The sequence below is a fragment of the Heterocephalus glaber genome, unplaced genomic scaffold, assembly GCF_053883595.1.
Source record: "Heterocephalus glaber isolate CG9 unplaced genomic scaffold, H.glaber_assembly_v1.0 deba00001547, whole genome shotgun sequence".
In the NCBI taxonomy this organism is placed as follows: domain Eukaryota; kingdom Metazoa; phylum Chordata; class Mammalia; order Rodentia; family Bathyergidae; genus Heterocephalus; species Heterocephalus glaber.
In genome coordinates, this window is record NW_028258340.1 from 17,603,512 (window position 1) to 17,629,091 (window position 25,580).

The 25,580-nt window shown below is 36.3% G+C and overlaps 1 protein-coding gene across 12 annotated transcripts in view; it reads left to right on the forward strand.

The window, feature by feature from the left end:
* Positions 1-25,580, forward strand: part of Dmd (dystrophin) — a 2,486,572-nt gene that overhangs the window by 2,125,036 nt on the left and 335,956 nt on the right. For all 12 annotated transcript variants that reach the window (XM_004850043.4, XM_087189971.1, XM_087189973.1 and 9 more), the window contains 3 exons: positions 4,989-5,145; positions 19,877-19,997; positions 20,630-20,898. In XM_004850043.4, coding sequence (XP_004850100.2) covers positions 4,989-5,145; positions 19,877-19,997; positions 20,630-20,898 — 547 coding nt within the window. The remainder of the gene's footprint in view (positions 1-4,988; positions 5,146-19,876; positions 19,998-20,629; positions 20,899-25,580) is intronic.

Here is a 25,580-nt window from a genome sequence, read left to right on the forward strand (position 1 = left end):
AAATGAATTCAATATAACATATTTTGCTTTAAGAATACATGTCTTTCAGGGTAAAGTTTTATTAAGGAAGTCAAATGAGGCATCAACCAAATCACACCCGAAATATCTGTATCTAGAGAAATAACAATCACTTTATCAGCCCCTATAATTTTTAGAGTTCTGTCTTGGAAGGGTTCTTTAAAGACCAAGAAATACATCCCAACACACCTAAAGGTTCTGCATTTTACCTAAACCTTACAAATTGTGGAAATCATCTGCTTTTTATTTTATTTATTTATTTATTTATTTATTTATTTATTATTTATTTATTGGGTACTGGGGATTAAACTCAGGACCTGGCGCTTGCAAGGCAGGCGGTGGAACCACTGAGCTAAATCCCTTGCATGCTTTTTAAAGATCAGCACATGCCTTGTTAAAAGCTAGTAGCCCCTAAGCTCTTGTCTTCACTAATAAAGATTAATAGAAAATGGATATGCGTGCCCCTTCAAACCACCTCTTTTTTTTTTCTAGTGTGTAGGTAGGGAAAATACAGTATATTTGACACTAACAATCTACCTTTTTGTTTAAAATCAGGAAGATTAAGGATTTCTTCAACTAACAATGGCTTGTAACTTCCATTTCTCCCATGTAAATGTGACCACTCGGGTTACATGCTTCAGCAATTGTCTTTATACCTTTGCATCTTGATATCCACGGTTGCAAAACAAGATGTTTGAACTGTAATTGCAAAGATTCCTCCCAGCCCTAATATCCTCTGATACACCAAAAAATCAAAACTGAAACTAAAAGCAAGTGATTCATTGCAAATACAAAGAGTCATTCTTAGAAAGAGAGATTCCAAATGCAAAGGTACGTTAATCACTTAGAAATATTTGGTGTATATTTATGAAAATAATAGGGCAGCTGCTTCCAACACATGCATTAAAAATATGTCTTGAAGGCACTTCATAAACTTACCATGGTCGCAGAAAATATTTTCTGACTTCACAGTGTTTCATTACATTTAGATCCACAGAATCCTTTCACAGACAAATACCATCTTTGCCCTGTAGGGACTGACAAGTAACTTTTGGGGCATATCAACAATACTTTAAGAAATTCTTTCTCAAACAGTGGGGACTGGTGATAACCTGCAGAACTGTGAAGATTCTTGTTAAAAATAAAGATTTTTTTGTTAAAAAGTACTGAAATTCTAGATGTAGGACGTAGGAATCTGGTTTTTAAATAAGCTACTCAAAAGTTATTACACACATTGAAGTTTGAGAACCACAACTTTAGATTGAATACCTTCGTACACATTGTTTTCGATTAGGAACCAATGACTGACTTTCTCTTCTGTCCTTTGCTTAAGTTTTTGTTGACATATGACATCTTTCCTCTTATGCCTGAAGGAAAAGTAATGAGAATGGTCTTTTGATATGTAGTTAATGTCACCTGGCAGGGTCCTAAAGCTGACACCCTACCTATAGAACAGGTTTGTAGGTTTGCTGACTCCTGTCACAGAAAAAGGACATTCAGGACACATCAGTAAGAGACAGAAAGGGATTTGTTAGGCAGAAGTTTAAAGTACGCACTCAAAGGAATAGAGAAGAGAGAAGTGCACTAAAGTTTGGAGCTAGGAATATTTATGTGATTTGGCAGTAGAAATCTATAGAATTTGTCAACCTATAGTCCTGGTTTGGGGTTTTTTGGGGACATGCCCCATGCCCAGAAGTATAACGGTCCTTTCATAGGGGAAAGCCTACTTTACAGGTGAAAAAGGACTATTTGCAAGAAGAGAATGGTTGAATCCACCTGCGGATAAAAGGGAATTGCCCAGGCTTATATTGCTTCTTGAGAGAAAAGAAAAACAAGGGTAGGGGATTTAGCTCAGTGGTACCACACCTGCCTTGCAAGCACAAGGTCCTGAGTTTCATATCCAGTACCGGAAGAAAAAAAAGAGAAAGAGAGAAAAGAAGAATAAAGTTTAAACTGAGTAACTTTTTTGTCCTGAAGCTGCAGTTTTCCTTAAAAGTACAGTTTTAAAATCCCAATTGTTTTTCTCTCCTTTGTATCTATCTTTGTTTCTTCTGTCCTTCCTCAGTTAAGGTGGTCTATCTCCAGATCTTAGGAGAAGTCCCCTCACCCACATACTTGAGAGTTTTTCATCTCTTGTGGTTCCCCATCCTGCTGCTGCTGCTCCTCGGTTCACTCTCTTGACTGTCCTCTGCCCCTGGGTCCCAACACTGCCTACGCATGCTATTAAGTTACTCTTAGGTCCTTTAGAACTCAATTCTCTAGGTCTCAGAGCTATTTTTTCTCTCTTGGGAGACACAAGAGGATTCACTGACAAATTAATAATTAGACAGCACTATCTAAGCTACAACTGGTGTTGTAGCCCTTCCTTTTATTTTTTTTTTTGGTACCAGGGATCGAACTTGGGACCTTGAACTTGTGAGACAGGGGGTGAAACCACTGAGCTAAATCCTTGGCCCAGCACTTCCTTATATGAACCAAACAGCAGCTCATGGTCTCACCATGGGCAGCCTGCCTTCCAGCAAATCCTCCTTAAGACCTCTCACCACAGGGGGATTTTGTTTCCTCTACAAGATGGAGGGAAGCCAAGGATTAGGCATCTTTGTTTTCCCCTTTCCCTTACCCTCAGCCTACAGTCCAATGCCTCACTGGAACTTAGAGCCACTCAGTAAATATTTATTTAATCAGTATCTCTCCCGCCATTGACTGTTTTGCCTTGTTGGGACTGCGCCTCTCTCCGCCTACCTTTCAGAATGTCCTGCTTTACAGCCTTTTTTACCCTCAAGAGGACCAAGCTGCAAATTCCAGCCACCCTGGGGAATCCTTGAAACTAGTATTCATTACATGCCATTAAACAGCTAAAATCTTGTAAAGGGAATTATGTAAAAGTGATAACTGAAAGAGAAGGAGGGAACAAAAACATATAAGAGCCACACTGCATGCACTGTTATATTTAATTCATTGCATTTATGACATGTAATGATTCATTTATTACATATTAGTATCCTTAGAGTCTTGGAACAATTTAATTTCTCTTTCTTCTGAATATGTTTATATTGTTCATTATAGAAATTCTGATGATTTGGAGAAGTATAAAGGCAAAAATATATGTCACTTTTAAGCCCATGTCTGAGGGATGCCCTGGTTGTCGTTCTGGATTTTTTTTCACTCAAAGTTAAGCATGTGCTCACAAATACATACAGACACACACAAATAGCTTCGGAAAATAGGAAAATAGATTGTATTCATTTTATAAAACTTGCTTTCTTGCCTAGCAACTGACATGGTGATCTTTTCCATATCCATAAATATTTGCCTATGTCATCATATTGAAAATCACGTAGGATTCCTTTGGCATGAATTCTCCATTATATATGCAACCATTTCCCTAGTATTGAATTTTTTAACTCATTTCTCCATTGTAGCGATCATAAATGAGGCTATAAATACTGGTTTTCTATGTGTATCTTTACATGGTTTTTTCAATTTCCTTCTCAGTATAAATTCCTTGAATTTAAGTTTCTTGCACATTTTAAAGACTTTCATATGTCATCAAATTATCCCTTGGAAAATATAGAACAATTTAATTTCAGTAATTGGAACTCTTTGATGATTCTGTGAAGGCCAGGAGGAAAATTGTATTTGAGCTATCAGGCTAAGTTACCAAATGGCCAAGAGAAATGTTGCTCTCTACCTGGCTGCTTTGCTTTATATTTCAATCTTTGCAGCATTAGAAACTTTATTATATTTATGTTATAGGCAGCATTAATTTTTATGAATTAATTAATACATGCCGATGTGAGTGATGCAACATAATTCCAGATTTACCTGAGGATAAAGCTTTGCTAATATCAGCCTTCCGGCTTTGTTTTCTGGATCATGATTTATTTTATTAATTTAACTTCTAATCCTCAAGTGAAATGTGGATTTTATAGCACAGATCATTCATTTGTATATTCTTAAATGGTTTCTAAGGACTAATATGTTCTAAATACAGTTGATGCTAAAGCGCTCGGTCTCCTGCCTAAATTATTCATGTTCGGGGAAAGCTTTCAGACAAATGTCTGATTTTACTCTTCAACAACTCTTCTTGTGAGTTGTTGTCTCAGTAAGTTTTACACAAAGTAAACAAAGCAAAAAATGTTGGAACTTGGTGAAAGCAAATCCCAGGTGCACTGGAATAAAGAAGGGTAGAGGGAAAGGAGAAGCATATGGGAAGAGTAGAAAAGGACGGATGCCAGATGGAAAAAGTCGATGAATGGAAAAGGCTGCCTTGGGTGTAGAAATGGAAAAGTCAAAATGTAGGGAGAGACTTTTCCATTTCTCAAAGCAGAAAGAATTTCAGTACTAGCATGAGTCACATGAATACCAAGGGGCTTATTAGTTACTAGGCCCAGCTTTTTTCCACTAGAAATATCAAGTAAGAATCATTGATTGCAATAGGATAGAAAAGCAACTAGATTCCAGTGTATATGTTATGTTCAAAGCTCAGAACTCTGCATGTGGAAATAAACATACAGATGAACACTGTCTTCCTACAAAATTGCCATCAAGATATCCCCCGTAGAAAGGAAAGAAGGGAAAGGAAAAATTATGATAAATGAAAAAAATGGAAATGAAGTCTATGTAAATAGGGAAGGGTGGAGGGGGTGAAGGGTGCACAGGTAATGGGGAAAAACTAAGAACCAAGATACATCATGTACAGGTACAAGCACCCAATGATAAATGTATATTGTATACCTAAAATGTACCAATAAATGAATTTAAGCAAAAAAAAAAAAAAAAAAAAAGATATCCCCTGTACCCTTTTCATAGCTTTCAAAAGCAAATAGCCAGATTTGTAGTGGAGGCTGCTGTGTGTTTTGCAATAGGTCGATATATCCTCAAAATCATCAAACAATGAAATGGAATTGGTAGAATCAGCAATTATAGTCCTAGATATTCTGACATAGTTTGCTTCTTTTATTTTTCAGGTCCCATTTGGAAGCCAGTTCTGACCAGTGGAAGCGTCTGCACCTTTGTCTTCAGGAGCTGCTCGTTTGGCTACAACTGAAAGATGACGAATTAAGCCGACAGGCACCTATTGCAGGAGATTTTCCAGCAGTTCAAAAGCAGAATGATGTACACAGGGTAGGACATTTTTAACCCTAGTGCCTTGCACATACTAAGCTTTAAGTGACCCCTTTTGAATTAGTTTTGTTTGAAATTAAGTTAAATAGAAATTTTTTTACTCCCCTCATCAAAAGATCAATTATAAATAATCAACGCCATTATATTTTAAATGTCAAAACTATCTTCATTCACAATACCCTTTAAGAAATTGCTCATCTATTTTGGCTATTCGTTAAACCTTTTAATTGTGGAGAATATTGAACATTTATAAAAGTAAACTGCTGTAACAAACACCATGTAACATACTAAGGTGTCAACAATCATCAATTCATGGCCATTTTTATTTCTTCAGTACCTCCATTGGTTTCCCCATTATTTTGAACCAAATGACAGGCATATATCATTTGATTCATATATATTTCAGGGAACATCTTGAAAAGGTAAGGGCTCACTCTTTATAAGTAACCACAGTGCTGTCATAATACTTTAAAATACCAGTAATTGCATTACATCAAATATCCAGTAAATTTTCCACTTTTTATTTCTCTTATATATGTCATGTTTTAAAGTTTTCTGGGTTTTCTTTAAATAAGAACTTAAATGAGCTCTGCACACTGCATTTGGTTAATTTATATTTTTAACTCCTCCCTTTACTTTTCCTTTGAAATAATTATAGATACACAGTAAGTTATAAAAAATAATACCAACTTTCCCTGTACATTTTACCTGGTTTCCTCTAGTGGTTATATTTTATATAACCATAATACAATTTTTATTGTCACTTCAATATGCCGTCAGTCTAAAAATGCACATCTTCATTAAACCTAGCTATATTCCACATGCTCAGTAGCCAGATATAACTATTGGCTACTGAATAGTATGGTTGTACAGATTTCATCATATTCAGGTTTGTTTGGGGCCTTTTTTTGTAAGACTGCTTCTTGTTCATGTATTCTATCATTAGGAGGGACATAATGCCTTGATTCTCTTTCTTGTGAGTGATTTTAGCAGCTGTTAATTATCAATGGCTAGAAGGTGCAATGTGATAATTGCTGTTTCTATCATTCTTTATTCATATTCTACCTAGAGTATGTCTGTAAATTTTTTTTCACTCATCTAGATTTGAGTAGCCAGTGTCCCATTCATATAGGACAGGCAAGATACATATTTCTGTGTACCAGTTTACAGAATAACAACTTGTTCAATAGCGTCCTCTAGCAGTGACCAGTTTCTTTTTAATGGTTTTTAGTGACATTTCTGTCTTCTCTGCTCCAAGTGGGAAAGGCAGGGACATGGCCTTGCTCATTTCTAAGATCCTCCAGCCTAGCAAAGTATCTGCTGTATAACGTACACTCATAAGTGGTTTTGAAATGAGAATAAAAGTTATACAAACAGAAATAAATAGCCAACCAAATCAATTACTACCAAATAACAAAAACTTGATAAAATGGTACTGTTTTTGTATGTTGACCACTTAAAAGCAATATCTCTATGGAGACACAGCCAAAGGTGGCATTTTGAAGAGAGATCAAGGGTTTATATTATTCCAGAGAAGAGGATATAGACAATTACAAAAAAGGGAACAACACATGAAGGAAGACCTCAAGGTCTTTACAAAAGAATACCAGGAAAACTGCCAGTTTCTCCATTAGCTATTTCCCTTTATATAATCAGACAATTACGTTAGCTTTTATAATAGGATATAATTTAGTATTTGTATTTGTTCGGTGTTTGAGCTTTGAATAAATAGGACACTAGTATATTTGTAGAAGAGCACGGACTGAGAAGGGTGGACATTTTAAATAGAATGTACTATATGATACAGTGAAATGAGACTGGCTTTCTGCAAAAAGATATAATTTTATTCTAGTTTCAGAAACCAAGCAAATGAATAACTGGGTAAGCGCACTAGGAACCAGGAGACTAAGATTCTACTCATTTCCCTCTATGATTTAGATTTTCCTTCCTGCTTTGTTCAGCAACTGAAAGAGAAAATTGGTCCAAATATCTTGCACAGTCCTTTTTAGCCCATACTTTGTTAGAAGTCCTGCTTTCCTATCCCTAGTGAATGACTTTCATAGCTTTCTAATTCAATACGTAAATAGCAATACAATATTTGTCCTCGCTTGTCTCAGACTTCACTCAGGAATCTCACAAAAGTAACGTGACTCAGGGAGATGGAGACACTAGAATGGAGGATAACTTGTGCCAGAGTTGAGTTAATTAATCCCCACTTGGTCAGGTGCCCACTCAGATACCTATCTGTTACCTTTCTTTGACCTAACAGGAGTTTGAACCCACTGATAATTGTGTCTTATATACTAGTTCCACAACTCCTCCATCTTTACCACCCTCCAAATACCATTTAAATTCAATCATCAGATACTTTAATAACTGTTTTCCAAAAGCTCTAAACTCCTTCATTTCTTTATCTTTTTGTTGCTTCAATCTACAAAACCTCACAACGTGGAGAATCTAAATGTTTTCTCCTATCCAGACAATACCACAGCAGATTGGTATGGTACCTTTTCAGGGTGACCAACCTCCAGACTTCAATTGCCGACACATCTGCAGGTCAATTACCTCCGAGGTAATTTCTTAGCTCTGTCTAGTGCTGCCATCACCATAGTTACAAAAAACCCCTTAACCTTCTTGCGTCTCTTCTTGTCACCTAAGGCTACAATGTCTACATTTCACTCAGAGTAATCTATGTAAAAAAGTAAGTATGTAAAAATATATACTAAATAATGTCAGTCCTTATTGTTATACTGTTCGGTGGTTTCTTGATACTTTAGAAAGAGACCAAAACCTCAGCAAGGGCAATAAAATTATCCCGATGGTCTGACCCCAACCTTTATACTTCTGTTACTGCTCTTCCTTTTGCTCATGGAACATCAGCCATACTGTATTTTGTATTTTTTTGTTGTTCATGTAGCTCTCAGATGAGGCTTTAAACACATGATCCTCTTTCTGAAACCCTTTTTACCCACACCTATCTCCTCATTAGGTCCAGTCTGACATCTAGTAATCCTTATTTCTTAGCTTGAACATTCCACAAGCACTTCTCTGACACTTCCATTTGACCTTTTTGTATACTGTCATAATACTGTCAACTTTTCTTCCTGTAATTTATCATTCTTTGTCATTATTTATATGTGTATAATTATTTGATTACTGTTAGTCACCCTCAGTAAATCACGTGCTGCTTCTGGAAGCTTTTGAGGGGGTTCATTTTTATACTTACCACTTTGTAAAGTGCCTTGTACATGGTAGACACTTAATAGAGACATAAGTAGTCAAAGAAGGTGGAGACAAAAATGACAGTGAACTAGCAATAACTTTTCATTCTCCCCTAGTCTACCGAGAAAGAACAAGGGCAGGGAAAGAAAGAATAGAGTGATGTTCCTTTCTTACTTACAGAATTTTTCTGTTTATGCCCAACTAAGCATCCTCTTGTAACATGTGTAAGGTTGCTTGGATGCACACTGACTTTACTTATAGTTTGGCCCAATGCTTTCATGAGCTTCTCTTGGTAACTTTAAGAAACACCCTTGTCACAAAACATTCTCCTTCCTCAAGGGACATCATTGCTCCTGAGTGTTGCTGAGAGAACAGTTTAGTGCCATGATATTCAGTTTTATAACATTATACAGTAGCCTTTGCATAGCTGCAATGCCAGGGCTGTCTAGTTAGCGGTGCACTTTTCGTTTGTGGTCGAAAACAATAAAAGAAAATCCTTCAAACTGGACCTTTCCATTGGATTTTCTGAATTCGTTTATTTTGTTGTTGTTGTTTTGTACTGGGAACTGAATCCAGGGCCTTCACCCTGAGCTACATCTCAGGTATTTTTTTTAATTTATTTTTTTATGACAGTCTCACTAAATCACTAAGTTGCCTTGACTGGCTTGCACTTGTGATGCCTTGCCTCAGCCTCCCACAGGGCTAGAATTATAGGTGCACACCACCACACCTGGCTTTAAAGTCAGGGAGGAGGAAAGGAAATGCAATCATTATAAAGTTCCATCAAAATCTCATCATTGGCAGCTTTTGTACTTTACTTTTTTTAGGCTAGTTTACTTTGTTATGTTTCCAGAACTATGAATTGTCTGGTTTCTTATTAGTTCCTTGATTCAGTGGTTATATATATAGAATACTTGGTATCAATAGGGGTCACTTGTAATCATAAACTTATTCCCCTTGTATTCGCAGTATCATTTTTTAATTGTCTGCTTACTATTTGTTGTAAGTTATTAATACCTTTGCTTGTTGCTTTTTATGGGAACACATATAACACTAAAGTGTCAAAAGTAGAAACTATAACTTTGTGCAAACCAGGATGTTTCAAAACATAGTTTATATTTTCTTTATATTATCCTTTCAGATTAATGACAAAATTTTATAGCAAAATATCATCTGTCTGACATTATTTTTTGAAGTTAAAATATATAGTAGATCTTGTTTGCTGTGATGGAGAGGTATCTGATTTTCCTGTAGGTAAAATCCCAAGATAGTCCACACAGGTAGTTGGGAAATGCGGTCTCACTTCTCAAAGCAGTTTTTACACCCATGGGAATGGATCTGTGTTCCCCAAACCAGCTGGGCAGCATAACAACTACAACTGAATGGCTCTCAAGACTAATTAATAAAATAATGCTCCATATGCGGTGAAGTGTTATAAATAATTAAAGCTCAAATGTGCCTTAGCAAATATAAACTGACCAATTTTTATATCTTTTGAATATATTATCCTGGCTTTTACAATTCTTCATTACTTGCCTCACTAGACTGACTCGTTTTCAATTAGTGTGTATTATTCTGGTCCAGATATATTCTAAAAACTGACTTTCTTTGTTTTACTTGAGCAGTCACTAAAGTGATATTTATTACTTGTCTACTTCTGTGATTAACCTAGAGAGAGTCTTAAAAGAGCAAATCATAGTGGGAAATTTCTAAAGAGAACTGCAATAAACCATGAGCTTATTTAATTCCTTTCTTCCTATCCCAAATCCAAATGGAGATTAGATCTTGATTATAAGAACACTGTAGGTAATGACTTTTTGTTTGCATTTTTACTAATGAAATTGTTTGTCGTTAGGTTTTCATCTTTCAATTTAAAAAGCTCTGTGATCCCTTCTCTAGAGACCATTAAGGACACCTTCAAAGCCTCCTGAGATTTTCTGGTTAAGATTTAGATGGAAGTAATCAATACATACATTTCAGTGGACAGAAAGCCATTATTGCTTGGATGCTGTTGACAAATGAAAAGGCTGGAATAAAGTAGTTTACTTGTTCATTTGTCAGGTCATATATTATGCATGTTTGATTTCTTCAGAAGTCACCACAAAGTGAAGCAGTGGTTCCGAAATTCAATAAAATCACCCCCAAATCACTTTGTAAATTATACATTTATTTAGGCTAATTCTATTATCAATGTTGGCTTGCTTACTTTAGATACCTTTTAGTGTATGTTTTAGCTGGATGAAGTTTCTGTGTTTGCTTTGCATAGAAATAGAAAATGTCTCTGGGCGCCATTTGTGAACGTTAACCTTTAAAACAGCTCTGTGTTAAGAAAAATGCAATCTTCCCTGTCACCTCTGAACATCAACAAAAGGTTGTGATAGAGTGATTCATTCCAACACTCCATGACGTGGCCTCTTGGAGTTTCTAACCAAGTTTGATTCTCTGCAGAGTTTTCATTTAGTTGTATCTATTCTAAGACGTCTCCTTAGCTATGTTGGGGGAAATAGATCTTTTTTTTTTTTTATATGTGCTGCCAAAGTGAGCACAATAGATATCTTTTTTATTTTTTCTTCATCATTCACGGCAGAAACTATGTTTGTGTAAGTGCAGCATCCTATGCAGCTATATTTAGGGATGCTGAATAGAAAACTCTTAAAACTTATTTTTAGAATTGCATTTCTAGGCCTTTGAGGAAATCTTCTAAAAACTAGCTATAACATCAAAATGGAAGAATAGTCATCTAGGAATTGCAGCTTTTCTTTAATGACTATAACGAGATAAAATGTGAACGACTGACAAATTGATTTTTCTGCCTAAATCTTCTTCCTCACTTTGTCAAAATATTTTGATATCTTCACAAACTCTCTTAAAATATTTGTGTAGTATGTTGCCTTTACAAAGCACTTTTCTATGCATTGTTCATTTAATTACCAGTGTACCCTTGCTCTTTTTCCGTGCTTTTCTCTTCCTCAAAAAGTTGGTTTTAGGAAAAATTTTATCATAGTTAAAATTTCTAGAACATATTTATTCTTTCAGAAGGAATCTATTGAATGACTCCTCTATGCCAGGGGCTGAGAATACAATAGTGAATAAAACAAGTCCCTACCCCCATGGACATTCAATTTGAGTGAGGGATGTACAATGTAAATCAGTAAATTAATATGTAAAATAATTTTAGGTAGTAGTAAGTGCTATGAAGAAAAAATAAATAGCTAGAGGCTGGAGAGTATGGGCCTATCCAAGGAGGGCATACTTGGACAAAGATCTGTGTGAATGATTGAGCCAATAAAAGACCTTGGGTGAAGAACATTCTAGGCAGAATGAGCAGCAAGTTCACAAAGCCAAGCACAAAGCAGATCTGAAGTGTTCAAGGCAAAGTGAGAGGGGCAGGGATCCTCAAGGAAGATGGTGGTAGATTGCCAAGGGACAAAGGCCACACAATGAATAGTCTTGAAGGGCATATTTTCGGGTGGATTTTAGTGGGTGCACAATGAGACATCACTGGAAGGCTCTCGGCAGAGATGGTGTGACCTGATTTCTGGGTTATAGGTTGACCTGGTTGTTGTATGGAGAATTGACTGAAAGAGGCAAAACTGAAAGCACAGAGAACATTAGGAGAGCGGGGAAGTCTTCTAGGGAGGAAATGATGATGACTTAGACTAGAATGGAAATGATAGATATGGTAAAAAAAATTATTTGAGCCAAGATATATTTTGAAGGTTGAGCTGACTTAAATTTAAATGAGATATGAAGTGTGAGAAAAAGAGAAGAGTCAAAGATGACACTGAGGTCCGTGACTTGGACAGACAGAGAAATGATAGTGTCATTTATGAAGATAAGAAAGACCTGAAAGTGATCATATTTGAAGATGTGTGCTTGGAGCAAATAAAAGGCTCCACTTTGGAATTATGATGACAGACAGGACAAGTGGTATGATTCAGAAATTATTCACCACTCACACCTGACAATCTCAAGTCTTAACTGAACCTCTTGGGAATGGATATAAATTCATTTGTTACAGGGTGTTCCAAGAATCCATTCATTTATATAATCACTTAAGAAAGAATTTCCAGAATTTAAGGCTTAGGCTCAATGACCTAAAAGCTAATTCTCTCAATGGTCATGGGAAGAGATTGAGTTTTCTCCAGTAATTTCTCAACATCAGCTTACAGTTTAAGTCTACTGTCAGGAAGAAATGACTTTCCCATGGTTGTTGGAAACAGTCCAGCCTTAGGATTGAGAGTGAAACAGCTGTTCAAGATGCCATATAGCCAGTAAACTGTTTCTCCATAGTATCACAGTCCTGCAAGCAGGCTGGATTCTTCTAGCCCATGCCCTTGAAGTCAAAGAATACAACGTTTATTTTAAAAGACTTCCAAAATAATAAATCTCAACAAGGAATTTGTTAAACATATTTTCCACCCAAACACTCAAAAATATCTTCTTATTAAGTATAAATAGATTTTTTATAAAAGTAATTTCAGGCTTGAAATATGTCCATTTACTTTTCAACTTTGCTTCAAATTGATTTAATCTCATTTACAATCCATTCCATTGCTCATATTGTTGACTCTCTGATACAATGGCTAGAAGCATCTGATACTGCAATTCCTTCTCTTCACTCTTATTCCGTAGAGGAGTAAAAATAAGACTGAACCTTTTTTTTTCATCTTATTTAAAGATGCCTTTAACTTCTAGAAGCAGAGAGTAGAAAGATAGTTGCCAGAGATTTGGGGGAATTGTTATTCAGTAGGTATAAAGTTTCAGCCATGAAAGATGAGTAAGTTCTAGAGACCTGTTGTACAGCATAGAGCCTGTAACAATAGTGATGCATGCACTTAAATTTTGTTAGAAGGCAGATGTCATGTTAAGCATTTTTACCACAATAAAAGAAAAAATTAATTAAGACCTTTTCAGCCCATTTTTATAACTTCTCTAACATTAGCTGTCTCCAATGAATATGAAGCTTTATCTTTGTGAGTTTTATTTTGCTGTCTCTTCCTTGAAGCTTCTTTAGTTCATAAAGCTTTATACATTTGCTTAAGTTCTTGGAACCAATTTTTTTTTTTTTTTTTGGTCCTGGGGATTGAACTCAGGACCTCGTGCTTGCCAGGCAGGCACGGTGCCACTGAGTTCAATCCCCAGCCCACCAAATTTTTTTTTTTTTTTGAGACAGGGCTTCACTATGTAGTTCAGGCTAGCCATGAACTCACTCCTAACCCCAGACTGGCCTCGAAGTCACAGTGATTCTCCTGCTTCAGCCTCTCAAGTGCTGGGGTTACATTTCTGGATCCTTGCCCTTTTCAAGGATCTTGTTTTGTTTTTGTTTTGTTGTTGTTGTTGTTGTTGTTGTTGTTGTTGTTGTTTTTGCGGTACCAGGGATTGAACTCAGGACCTTGCGCTTGCCAGGCAGGCATGGCGTCACTGAGTCAAGTCCCAGGCCCTCAAGGATCTTGGTTTTGAATTATGGTAATTGGGCACTCACTGTCCATAAGTCTGCATTTGATAAAATATTCCTTATGTGTTTGAGGTTCGATAAACATGGTGGCTCTTTAAATGAGGAACATCACTGTGGTGACAGTATATGTTCAGCAACTCTCTTATCTCACATAAAATCAATTTAGGAGGTACACAGACAAGGTAGAAATCACATAGGAGCTAGAGTAATAATCTGGGATGTTAAAACTTTTAACTACTGGTCAAATGACGCATATGCCTGTTAATGTCCTTGCCTCTGCCTGCTCCTAATCATTTCTTGAATGAATGGAACTAGTGACTCACTCTAAATTTCAAGGTCTGTCTCATATTGTCAGTCACCAAATGCTGCTGAGTAGAGGAAAAGCCCCATGGAATTTATGTTTGGACCCAAACATTTCCTTTCTGAAATCTCTAGGTTGAAGAAGGCAGAGCTGCTAGGGCCATTTCTTGAGGAAATTCCAGCCAGTAACTAAAAGGTTACACTCGGCTTTGGATCTGGAACATGAGTAGGCCCAGAATAACATCTCTGTTTTTCCTAATTTATAGCTTTATTTTTTTCTCCAATGATTCATGTGACAAGGCTTTTGCCTGCAAGCCTGTTCTGTGTCTAAATCAACCTGGCCTCCCTGTAATACACTCTGGTTTTCTAACTGGATTTTGTATTTTTTTTATTCAGTAATATTTAGTGACAATCTACTGCATGCCAAGCAATGGCTATAATTTTTATCATTAGCAGTGATGCTGTTCAGAGACTGGATGACATAGCTGTGACCAATTAATGATCTAAACATGTTGATGGTAGAGTATTAGAACTGGATGTTAGGATTTAGATAAGATGATTGTCAAACTTGCCATTTGATAAATGAGCATGGAAAGGATTAGGGAGATGTGATAACCTTTTGGAGATCACTGTAGCCAATTCTGGCCCAAACCAGAATTGGACCCCAGGGCTCCTACCGCTTGGGATTGTATTCTTTTTACCCCTTTTAATTTGCCTTCCAAGATATTTCTGTCAAATTTTGCTTCCAAACATGGGAACTGTGTATAGGCATTCTGTCAGATTTCCTTCTGAGTAACATAAATATAACTTTGCCCCTTCAATGACAATGTAGGTAAAATTCAGCTCCAGGGAAGCTGTACATAACTGAAAGACATTTCTGTTATGAAAAGCAAGACCCTGCATATTCAGTGAATTTTACCCTGTCTCTAGGTGAAAGGAAGTTCATTTTTCTCCCTGTAATGTCAGTACTTATGCCTAGAGTCCTCATCCTTTCTCTGTACTCTCTGCAGTACCTCAAGCAAGTCAATACCCTGCCCTTCATGCCTTCCACAAGTGGTTCTGAGCTGCTTCTGTTTATGGCATTGTTAAGTATTTTTGATGATCTTTACCCTCTTATTTCTGGGAGCAAGAGGGGCAGGAAAGAATCACCAATGACTTGATTCTCCTCTATCATTTTTAGATTTGCTTCATGGCCACTAGGATTTTTCACTTTCCTGGCTTCCAAGTTATTATAAATCCAAAAGAGCTTTTACTTTTTGCTGTCACTTACTTTCAGCCTGGCTTAAGAATTACAAGATTTGGATTCAAAGTGGCCTTAAGTAAACCCTCAGTTATCTGTATTTCGATATGCACTGGTAAGACATTTGTAATTAGAAAATATACACCACAAGTATTCTTAACCAAAGTACAGTATCAACTTCCCAAGGACAAAGATCAGATCCCTACATCTTCCATACCTTATACATAATAGCTTCAAAATAAATTTTTTTGAATGATGTAATTAATTGGCAGTCAGTCACCCAATTGGCCAGTTTTTGCATGTACACTATCCATACGATAATTTTTTGCGTGGTACTGAGGATTGAACCCATGACCTTCACACTGAGCTATATCCCCAGATCATTTTTTAGTATTTTATTGAGTTTTTTTTAAGACAGGGTCTCACTAAGTAAATTAGCCAGGCTAACCTGGAATTTGCAGTTCTCCTGCCTCAGCCTCCCAGAGGCTGTACCACCAATCCTCGTTTCATCAGATAATTTAATTTTGAAAATAAGTGGATTTGCCTTGGGATTTATAACTGCTATAGCATTGCAAAGCATGCTTCCTATAGTTTATTTTGAAAAATAGAAGAAGCTAAAGGTAAAACATCCATTTAGTATGCCTAATTTTTCTGAATTTCCAAACGGGGCAGTATTTTTTTTTCACAGAGGTACTCTAAACCTTTGGTAATTGCTTCTAATTCTTCCATATCACTGTTTAGGAACCCTTGGGTCTGGCTATCTTGGAGAAGTGAAAAGGAAGGTATGCAATGAGAATATGTTTTACAGAAAATAATTTAATCCGTTCAAGAGATTCAGGAAGTAATTAGCATTTGAATATCAGCATATAAATATGGCACAGATATATTCTGTATGTGTGGGAAAGTTTCTAAATCTGATACTTTTCATATCAGCACATGAATGAACCAATTTGTCTGGTTGAAAATATTAGCCATAATTTATAAGAGAAAAATCAGTGTTGTATGAGTATGTTTTCCCAAGCCTAATTTGCACAATCTTTCCTTGAGAGACAAGTCACTTATTACCCAGGAATCAAGGCTCTTGATGTTAAATGTTCTTATTTTTGTTTAAAAGTGTCTCCATTTCCCATCTTTTCAAAATGCAATTAGCTATATTACAACATTCAGTTTATGGTAAATTATTAGATATTGAAATGTTTATCTTCTGCTATATAAATGTAGAATCTTTTTTTAACTACATAAGCCTATATGTCTTGAATTTGGTGCTACAAGGACCACTAATGTCCATTGCCTTGAACAGTATTTAGTACATAACAGGTGCTCAAACTTTGTTAATTGAATAATGGTGGAAGCCCTTTAATATAACCATCTTTAAAATTATATAGTATTATTTGTGGTTTTTCTGCATAATGAAAAATCCCATTTTATTTGTCTTTTAATTTTTTAGCACCAACTATTTCTTCCTTCTTTTGTTTGTTATGCTTTTTTTGTATGTAGTCTACATCATCCTAAATTCTAAAGATACAATCACTTAACCCACTCTTCTATCCACTTTCTTTTCTTAATTTCAAGCAATGATGTGAAAATAATAGTGCTTATGTCTTTGTAATGACAGAAATTCCTTTGTCTGCTCTTCAGATTCATTTTAATCCTCAGTGACTCACATTTAAGAAATGAACAGTGCAGCTGTGGTGGAGCTAAGTCCTTGGCAATAACTCGAGGGGCAAACAAGTGATCCCTCACAATGGATGGCCCTTAGCCTTGAGTTATTTACTGTTCAGCTGTAACAATGGAATTATATCATCAGATAGTGTTTTGGACTTTCTCAGTTGGATGAGACTTTGAAGATCCATTTTCTTATTGAATGACCCCACTCCAATGGTTATTTCTACTTTCTGTCCATATCTTTAATAGAGTTTTTTTTCCTGGTGTGATCAAGTAGGCTAGTTTCTTGGGGACCATGCAATTTTCCTTGGTCTGTTCTAGTTTTAACATTGAAAGTTTCACATCCTCGAAAACTAAGTGCAGGAAAAACCAGGATGATTGGTTACCCTATGGGGAACTTCAATCTTTTGGCCTATGTTCAAGTCATTCTTATCCTAAAAAGAACATCTTTTCCCTTTATCTTGTCATCTTTTCTCATTCTCTCCAACCTTTCTCTCTTTATTCTCAGGGAAAAAATATATTGAACAGTTTTCACTAGAATACCTACTCCCTCTTCTTCTATTCCTTCCTCAACTAAACCTACGTCTGAGATTATTGCTCTGCCTTGAAATTGTTCTCATCGAATCAGACGAACACTTTTCAGCGCAAACCTGGCTTTACTTCTATGTATCATAATTAGACGCTCTTGAAAGTCTCATTGTCTTTAGTAGTTCTGTACTCCTCAAGTCCACCAAGCTCTCTATCTATCTATTACATTTTGGTCTCTCATGAGATCCTCTTCTCTATTTGCTCATTAAATGTTGATATATAAGGTACTCAATGTATATTATCTAAGTAAGAATGACTCCTAAATCTCCTTTCCTCCTCTCCAAACACCTGACTTTATTGTTTCCATGCAGGAAGGGGATGTTACCTCTCCAAGCTGAGCAATCACACTCTTTACTCTGTTCCATACACAGAATCCTCACTGGCTTAGTGTTGGGTTTTTAATGTTAGTCTTTATTAATTTTACCCTGAATGTACAAATGAGGATGTTCTGAATCAAAGACAGATCTCTCTTAATTACCTTACAGTAAATATTGTACCTACTCCTCCCTTTGCCCAAAGACTGACTCCTAGGGTGATATCATGAATGTTGATAAAAATTTTCCTATCTGAGTGGCCATGTAATCCATAAACAAAGAGATCAGGAAAAGTTACTTTCCTCTGTACCTAAAGAAGGAGGCAGTTGTACTCTTCTCATCTTGAAAGATTCTTCTTGGAGACATAATAGACTTGAATCAAACTCCAGATTCTCGAGGAGCCAGCTTGCTGCCCCCATGCGTTTCAAATTTTATAACCTACAAATAGACTTCAAGGTTTGGGCTTCAGAGTTTCTTAACTATTATTACCGAGAGAGAGAGAGAGAGAGAGAGAGAGAGAGAGAGAGAGAGAGAGAGAGAGAGAGAGGCTCCAGTCCTTCTGACAACTTAGAGCTTGACTTAAGAGCCTACTCTGGACTGTAAGCATTTGGGCTTCATAGATAAGAGAAATTTGAGAAATTATCTAGTAATGGCTACAGATCTAATTTGAATGGTGTGGGAAAGTCCTCAAGAAACTATAGCTTTTAGTAGGAGTACTGAGGAATCTGGGAAAATGTATTTGTTCACACTTAGTTTGATTGCATCTATCATTTGCTCATTTACTCAGTCTAAAACTAGGAGCCTTGTTCCTTCCCTCTCTCTTATCTCTAGCATCTATTTAGTCACCAAATCCTCACATCTGTCTGTCCCTCCTTCCTTCCTTCCTTCCTTTCTTCCTTCCTCCATTCCTTCCTTCCTCCCTTCCTCCCTCCCTCCCTTCCTCCCTCCCTCCCTTCCTCCCTCCCTCCCTTCCTCCATTCTGAGCTAGGGATGGAACCTAGGGCCTTGTGCATGGTAGGAAAACATTCTACCACTAAGCTACACTGCCAGCCCCGTTGTTTTCTTTTTTGTCCAGTAACTTCTTGATGGTAGAAACTATGCACTTTGATTTTCTCTTAATCCTCTGTTTCAAGGAAGATTATAAATGAGAGATTACTAGCCTAGCTACCTTTAGACACCTATTCTAGATCTATTATTAATAGAAACTTGTTTCCACACTTCTTACATAAATTATAGCTCAAAACATTTCTGCTGTTCTCTGTGAGCTCACAATGGATAATGTAATGGTTATTTTCCCAAAATATTGACAATTTTCACTTAATTTCCTATTTCACTCACTGTCAGACATTTTGACAGAATTAATTGGTGTTTATCAATTGGATTGATTGCATATTTCAATACAGCCTAAGTTCCTGCAAATGGTAATTAAGGCTTCCCATTCCCAGTTCTGGCTATCCATTGCTTTTGGTGTACTTAATTCCTCATTAGCCATATTAGGTTTTGCAATATATACCTTGCAACTTTATTTATTATGTATTTACTTTCAGAGGTGGGGATCAAACTCAGGACCTTGCGTTTGCCAGGCAGGCGCAGTGTCATTGAGCTATACTCCCAGCCCTATACCTTGCAACCTCGGATCTACATTTTAAGTTTGACAGTCAGGTTTTATAAACAAAGCACTTACTGTATGGAGAGGGAATCAACTACCTTGAAACTTGACCTCCCCCTTCCCTTTTCTTCAGAATAATTTTATAAATATAGTGGTTTCCTCGTTAACAGAAAGACCTGGATAGCCTTCTTCATCATTTTATGACTATCCATTTATAAATAAAAGAGATAAAAAATTAACCTGCGAGTTTTATAAACAAGTTTTGAGCACCCAGGATTAATTTTGAGAAGAATGCCACAAGCCAAATAAGCATTTCTTTTCATCTCATTTCACAGGCCTTCAAGAGGGAATTCAAAACTAAAGAACCTGTAATCATGAGTACTCTTGAGACCGTACGAATATTTCTGACAGAGCAGCCTTTGGAAGGACTGGAGAAACTCTACCAGGAGCCCAGAGGTAATTGAATGTGCTACTGTAATAACATATTGATAGAAAGATCAGTGGCAGCAGAGCAACACATCCATTCTTGCTGCCAAGCTCTGGCTAGCTCTCATATTTTCTAGGTTAAACAGAATCAATTCAAATTAAACATAGATGTTGAAAAAGAGTAAGGAATCATAAACTGCCATGCATAAATCTGTTTACACAATCATAAATAAATTGTAAAAGAAATTAGTGATCACTTGTTGGAACAGTTAGAAAATAATAAAGGACTTTATCTGTGAGAAGGAATTCCATTATTATAAGGATTACAAGCTGATTTTCAATTTCAGAACCAGGCTAAAGTGAATTAGAGCTTATGGTGTGCATCCTAACGTGTTTTTTTTTTTTTTTCCCCACTAGTTTAAATGAATTTTGGATTATCTGATTGATACAAGGTAGAAAAGATTTACTGTGGGAAGACAGACTTTAGATGTCCCGGACCGTATCAGAATTCATGCCAAAGTGTAAAAGAGCCATTAATCAGTATTTTGGCCTCTTGTTAAACTGTACTTGCTTTCTTTCTCCCAGTCTGACCTTTTCAACAGTTTTTTTTTTTTTAAACAAAAACGAATGTGGCCTAAAACCTTGTCGTGTTGCCAATTTAGAGCTGCCTCCAGAGGAGAGAGCCCAGAATGTCACTCGTCTCCTACGAAAGCAAGCTGAGGAAGTCAACACTGAATGGGAAAAATTGAACCTTCACTCTGCTAACTGGCAGAGAAAAATAGATGAGGCCTTGGAAAGACTGCAGGAACTTCAGGAGGCTACCGGTGAGCTGGACCTCAAGCTACACCAGGCTGAGGTGATCAAGGGGTCCTGGCAGCCAGTGGGCGATCTCCTCATTGACTCTCTTCAAGATCACCTCGAAAAAGTCAAGGTACAGTCTACTGCTCTGCTCCAGACTCCTTTAAGAGATTCACAGGAAGTTCCCACCTCACCTTGAGCACAGTGCTTTCATTCCACAAAGTTAAAAATAGAGCCTTTATTTGAATAGTAAAAATGAGTCCATCTTTCACCAATCCAGTCTTCTTTCACATGGTATTTTCTCCAAGAAAAGATAGTAATGTAATTATTCATCTATTTTCAGTGGTACAAAATGAAATATCAAAAAGTTACAGGGCCAAATTTGCCATTAGGGAATTAATTTAACCATACTAAAGTAGTCTGATGTATGTCTTGTGTGTGGGTGCGAATGTGCACATGAGAGTATTTTTGGTATGATTGTGTCCTTTGTGTTACTTACTATCAGAATAGTTCAGGGCTAGGAATTTAGCTCAGTGGCACCACACCTGCCTCACAAGTGCAAGGTTCTGAGTTCAATCCTCCGTACCGGAAAAAAAAAAAGGAAAAAAAAAAAAAAAGAGTAGCACTTGTCAAGAGCCAGGTGTCCAAGTTTTTATCTTTTATAACTAAGTTATCTGAGGTGGACAATTTACGGTATTGTGAAATTCGACCATTAATGGAGTCCTTCCCTTAGAATGGTCAAATACAAGATTGTTTTATAATTCCTAGTTGTTTTAGCCCACTGAAGACATGAGGAAAAATCATTATATATTTAGAATACTGCTGTCCAAAGTTATTCTTTTGTGGCACAAAGATGGTATGTAATGGACATTCTTAATTATCAACTTGATTGGTTGGAGAGATTAGTAAAGCACACTTCTGAGTGTGCCTGGGTAGTCATGAGGACATGACCTTTGGGCCTGTATCTGGTCCCTGGCCCCTTCCTCTCTGGCACTGTCCCCTGCTCTCTGCTTCTGGGATGCCATAAGTTGAACATCTTTGCTTTGCCATGCCCTTCTGCCATAATATTTCTGCCTTGGAACCAGCTGGCCATCAACTGAACTCTCTAAAACTGAGCCAAAATGAACTTCTGCTTTAAGCTGCAAGTATCAGGCATTTTGTCCCAGCAACAGGAAAGCTGACCAATGTGTGGTACATATATTTATAAAGAAATAATATATTTAGTATTATTTTGAAAACAGCAATTTAAGACATGTTTTGTTGAATCATCTAAAGTCAGAACTGCAGAATTCCTTCTAAAATCAAATGTCAGTGTGCCAAAGTTTCTAAACTTAGTCCAACGATTTATTTATTATTTAAATGCTCACAGTTTGAACTGGCTCAATGGTGACCATTTGAGTCACTAGTCTGGGTCTGTCTTCTGATCTCCTAACTTATATGACAGAGAGTCACAAATTTAACGCATTCTGAGCCAAGTTTATTTGTTCAGTTTTTTCAATTCCTGAATACTATGCTCTTCTACCTGCCCTTTTTCTTGGGTTTCAGTCAATGAATTTCAGTCAATGAATCATAATCCAATAATTTCCCCAGGCTAGAAATTTTAGGTTCATCCTTCAATCTTACACAGTTTCTCTGCCCACGTGTGATTACTTGTTTTACCTCAAAATATCTTTTTTTAAATTTTCCCTCCTTGTTTCAACCATGTTCTGTTCAAATCGCTAGTATCTTTTACTTACAAGGTAACAGAATACATATGTAAGTCATAGTCCCAGTCAATATATTTGACATATCACAAACACTATATCTTAAATATTTGGTTAATGAATGAACAGTTTCCTTATTGTTCTTTACTGAAGTATTTCAGCATTATCCAGTGTCTTCCAGCTCCATCCAAACTCTCTGCAGGAGAATGCCTGTCTAGAGAATGAAATTCTGTGGCTTCACTTCTCAAAGTTCTTATTTTCCAGACCATCCAGTGTTCTCTGCCCATGCTACCACCCTTTCACCACACTATGTCATCATTTTCACGACTGCCTACCTTTGCAAATGTTCTTTGCTCTGTCTGGATTACCCCGCCTCATCTGCTTGGTGAGCTCTTACTCAACTCTCAGGGCCCTCCATAGATGTCACCTTGTCTTTGTCATCTTCCCTAAATGTCCACCAACCCTTGGTTTCACTGCTGTCAATTTGGTGCTTAAATTGTCACACTTAAATTTCACATATATTGATTGTCAACTTGATTGGTTGGAGAGATTAGTAAAGCACATTTCTGGGTGTCTTTTGTCCCAAAGAAAGTAAAGTTCCTAAAAGAAAGGATCATAGTGAACTTTTTTAAAGCCCCAGCTCCTAGCCAATGCCAGCAACATGCAAGGAATCTCATTTGCTGTCTTTGTGTGTGAGTGTATGGTAATGGGGATTAAATCCAGGGCCTTCACACTGAGCTATATCCTGGCTATTTTTATATTTTTATATTTGAGAAGGGATCTCACTAAGTTACTAAGTTTCCCAGGTTGCGCTCAAATTTTTGATCATCCTGTGTTAGCCTCCCGGAGTGCTAGGATTATAGACATGGGCCACCACACTCAACTTCATTTAAATATCTTCATTCATTTAAGAACACATCATGAGCCACTGTACGATGTGCTAGACATGTAGTTATAAAGAAAACAGACTTCGTCTTCATGCTCATGAAGCCTATAGTCTCAGGTTGAATTTAAATAGCTCTTAGAATAGTAGGTGATGAATTAAACAGAAAAGTTTAGAAATTTGACTTTATTAACTTCTAAAATCCCTTGCACCCAAGATTTTATGACCCCATGTCTAACATTTAAAGGAATAGTTAACATTGCTGCCTGCTTCTAAATTAAGATAATATTTTTAAATGCATTGCCTTGTATTTGTTCTGTATTAAATACAGTATTTTAGTCCAACAGTCTAGGAACCAATTTTGGAAAGTCTTTTCAAAAGTGAAAAATAAGTTCAAGAAAATATCCTTTAAAAACTATATTAGTTCAGAAAGCAATCAAATTGTTGAGTACATAGGCAATAGAACAGGTATGGAGAATTTTTAGCCAGACCCATCCTACCAGGAGCATTTGTAAAATACTAAGTATAAGTAAAGAATGTATACAGCATGGTTAAATAATCGAAACTAACTAAAAGTGAAACAGCTCAAAATATCAGTTGATCTTTATTCAACCTTACTTTCATTATTTACTTAAGTTTCCTTAGCTTATCTGTTCTTGATTTCACATAGCTTAATTGATAAGACTTATTCTGATCATAGTAATGGTCAAACATATTGACATTCACTATACCTTTTTAAAAGAGCCTCTATCTCAAATATAGATAGACTTGAATCGTAGCACCTGAATATTTATAAACTGGTGATAATAAATGTAATGATTTCAGCTTCCAATCCAGTATTCTATAAGCATTTTATGCATATTTTGAAATTATGGATTACATGAATTCATATACATTTATTTCCCTTCAGTGGTTCTTCTTGAATTTTGTGGTGGAAATAAATTCTTTACTCCATCTTATTGATACCAGGTCTGAAACTCTGAAGCTTGTTAACTGAAACTTATTTCCAAAAAAATCAAAACATCCTTAAAACCACTATTCCCATTTTTCTATTTAGCAGTTTAAGGCCCGGGAAGCTCCCTGCTGTAGAAAACTCCCAACTGATAGCTAGGCTGCTAGCCAGAAGAATATTTTACACACCCATATCCCTAGTGACTCTATCATAATACCATTCAACATTCTGAACTTACGTATTTAAAAAGTTGTTAATCAAATGACTCCAGAATATATATTCCTGTGGGATTTAGCATTATATCATTTCATTAGCAAGTGTGTCTTTTAGTCTGGAGAATGGATAAAACAACAACTAAGACCTTGGACTCCATAGAGATGCATTATTGCTAGCTGATCATTTGTTAAAAGGTGGAAAATTTGATAAATCAAAAGAAACAAAGAAACATATTATTGACATTGACTATTTAGCTCACTAAAATAAACTCAGCTTTCCAAATATCGCTTTCATTGAAATAACGACAAGGATACAATTTAAATTGTAAATGCTTCTTTACTTCTAAAATTCATAATTTATATTGCTTATCAAGTATTTTAAGGACAGAATTATGATTTCTTTACTGGAAATAACATGAATACTTATTTGACTACAGAAATATTTTTCTTTCCTTGTATTGGGAAATAATTCTGAATCATCACATATTCCACATATATCTATAAGGCTTTAATAAAATAGAGTAAGTATTTTTTTCTTTTTCTTATGTGGTACTTAAGGACAAAAAACAGGGCCTTAGATATGCTAAGAAAATGCTCTACCACTGAACTATAATCTCAGCCTTTTATTCTTCTTAGTATTATTTTTAGACATAGAGTCTCACAATGTTGTTCAGAATAGATTTGAACTTCTGGGCTCAAATAATACTCCTGCCTTAGCCTCTGGAGTAACTGAGACTAATTTCTGAACCCAAAGTCTGCATGTGATATTTTTGTCCTTTAGAACATTACCAATCTGAAAATCTTTATAAGTAGTTGTTTTTCTTCTATGTAATCACAGTTTCTTCAACCAGAAAGACGTATATCATTCTTGAACCAGGAATATCTCCTTACCCTTACTAAGTTCATTTATTGACTTTATTCATTCATTCATTCATTTGATACTGGGGATCATACACAGGGCCTTATACATGCTAAGCATGTGCTCTCTCACTGAGCTACACCTCTAGCTGTATTTCAGCACAGTTTTTCACACACCACAAAGTCTCCCTGGCTTTCATCTTG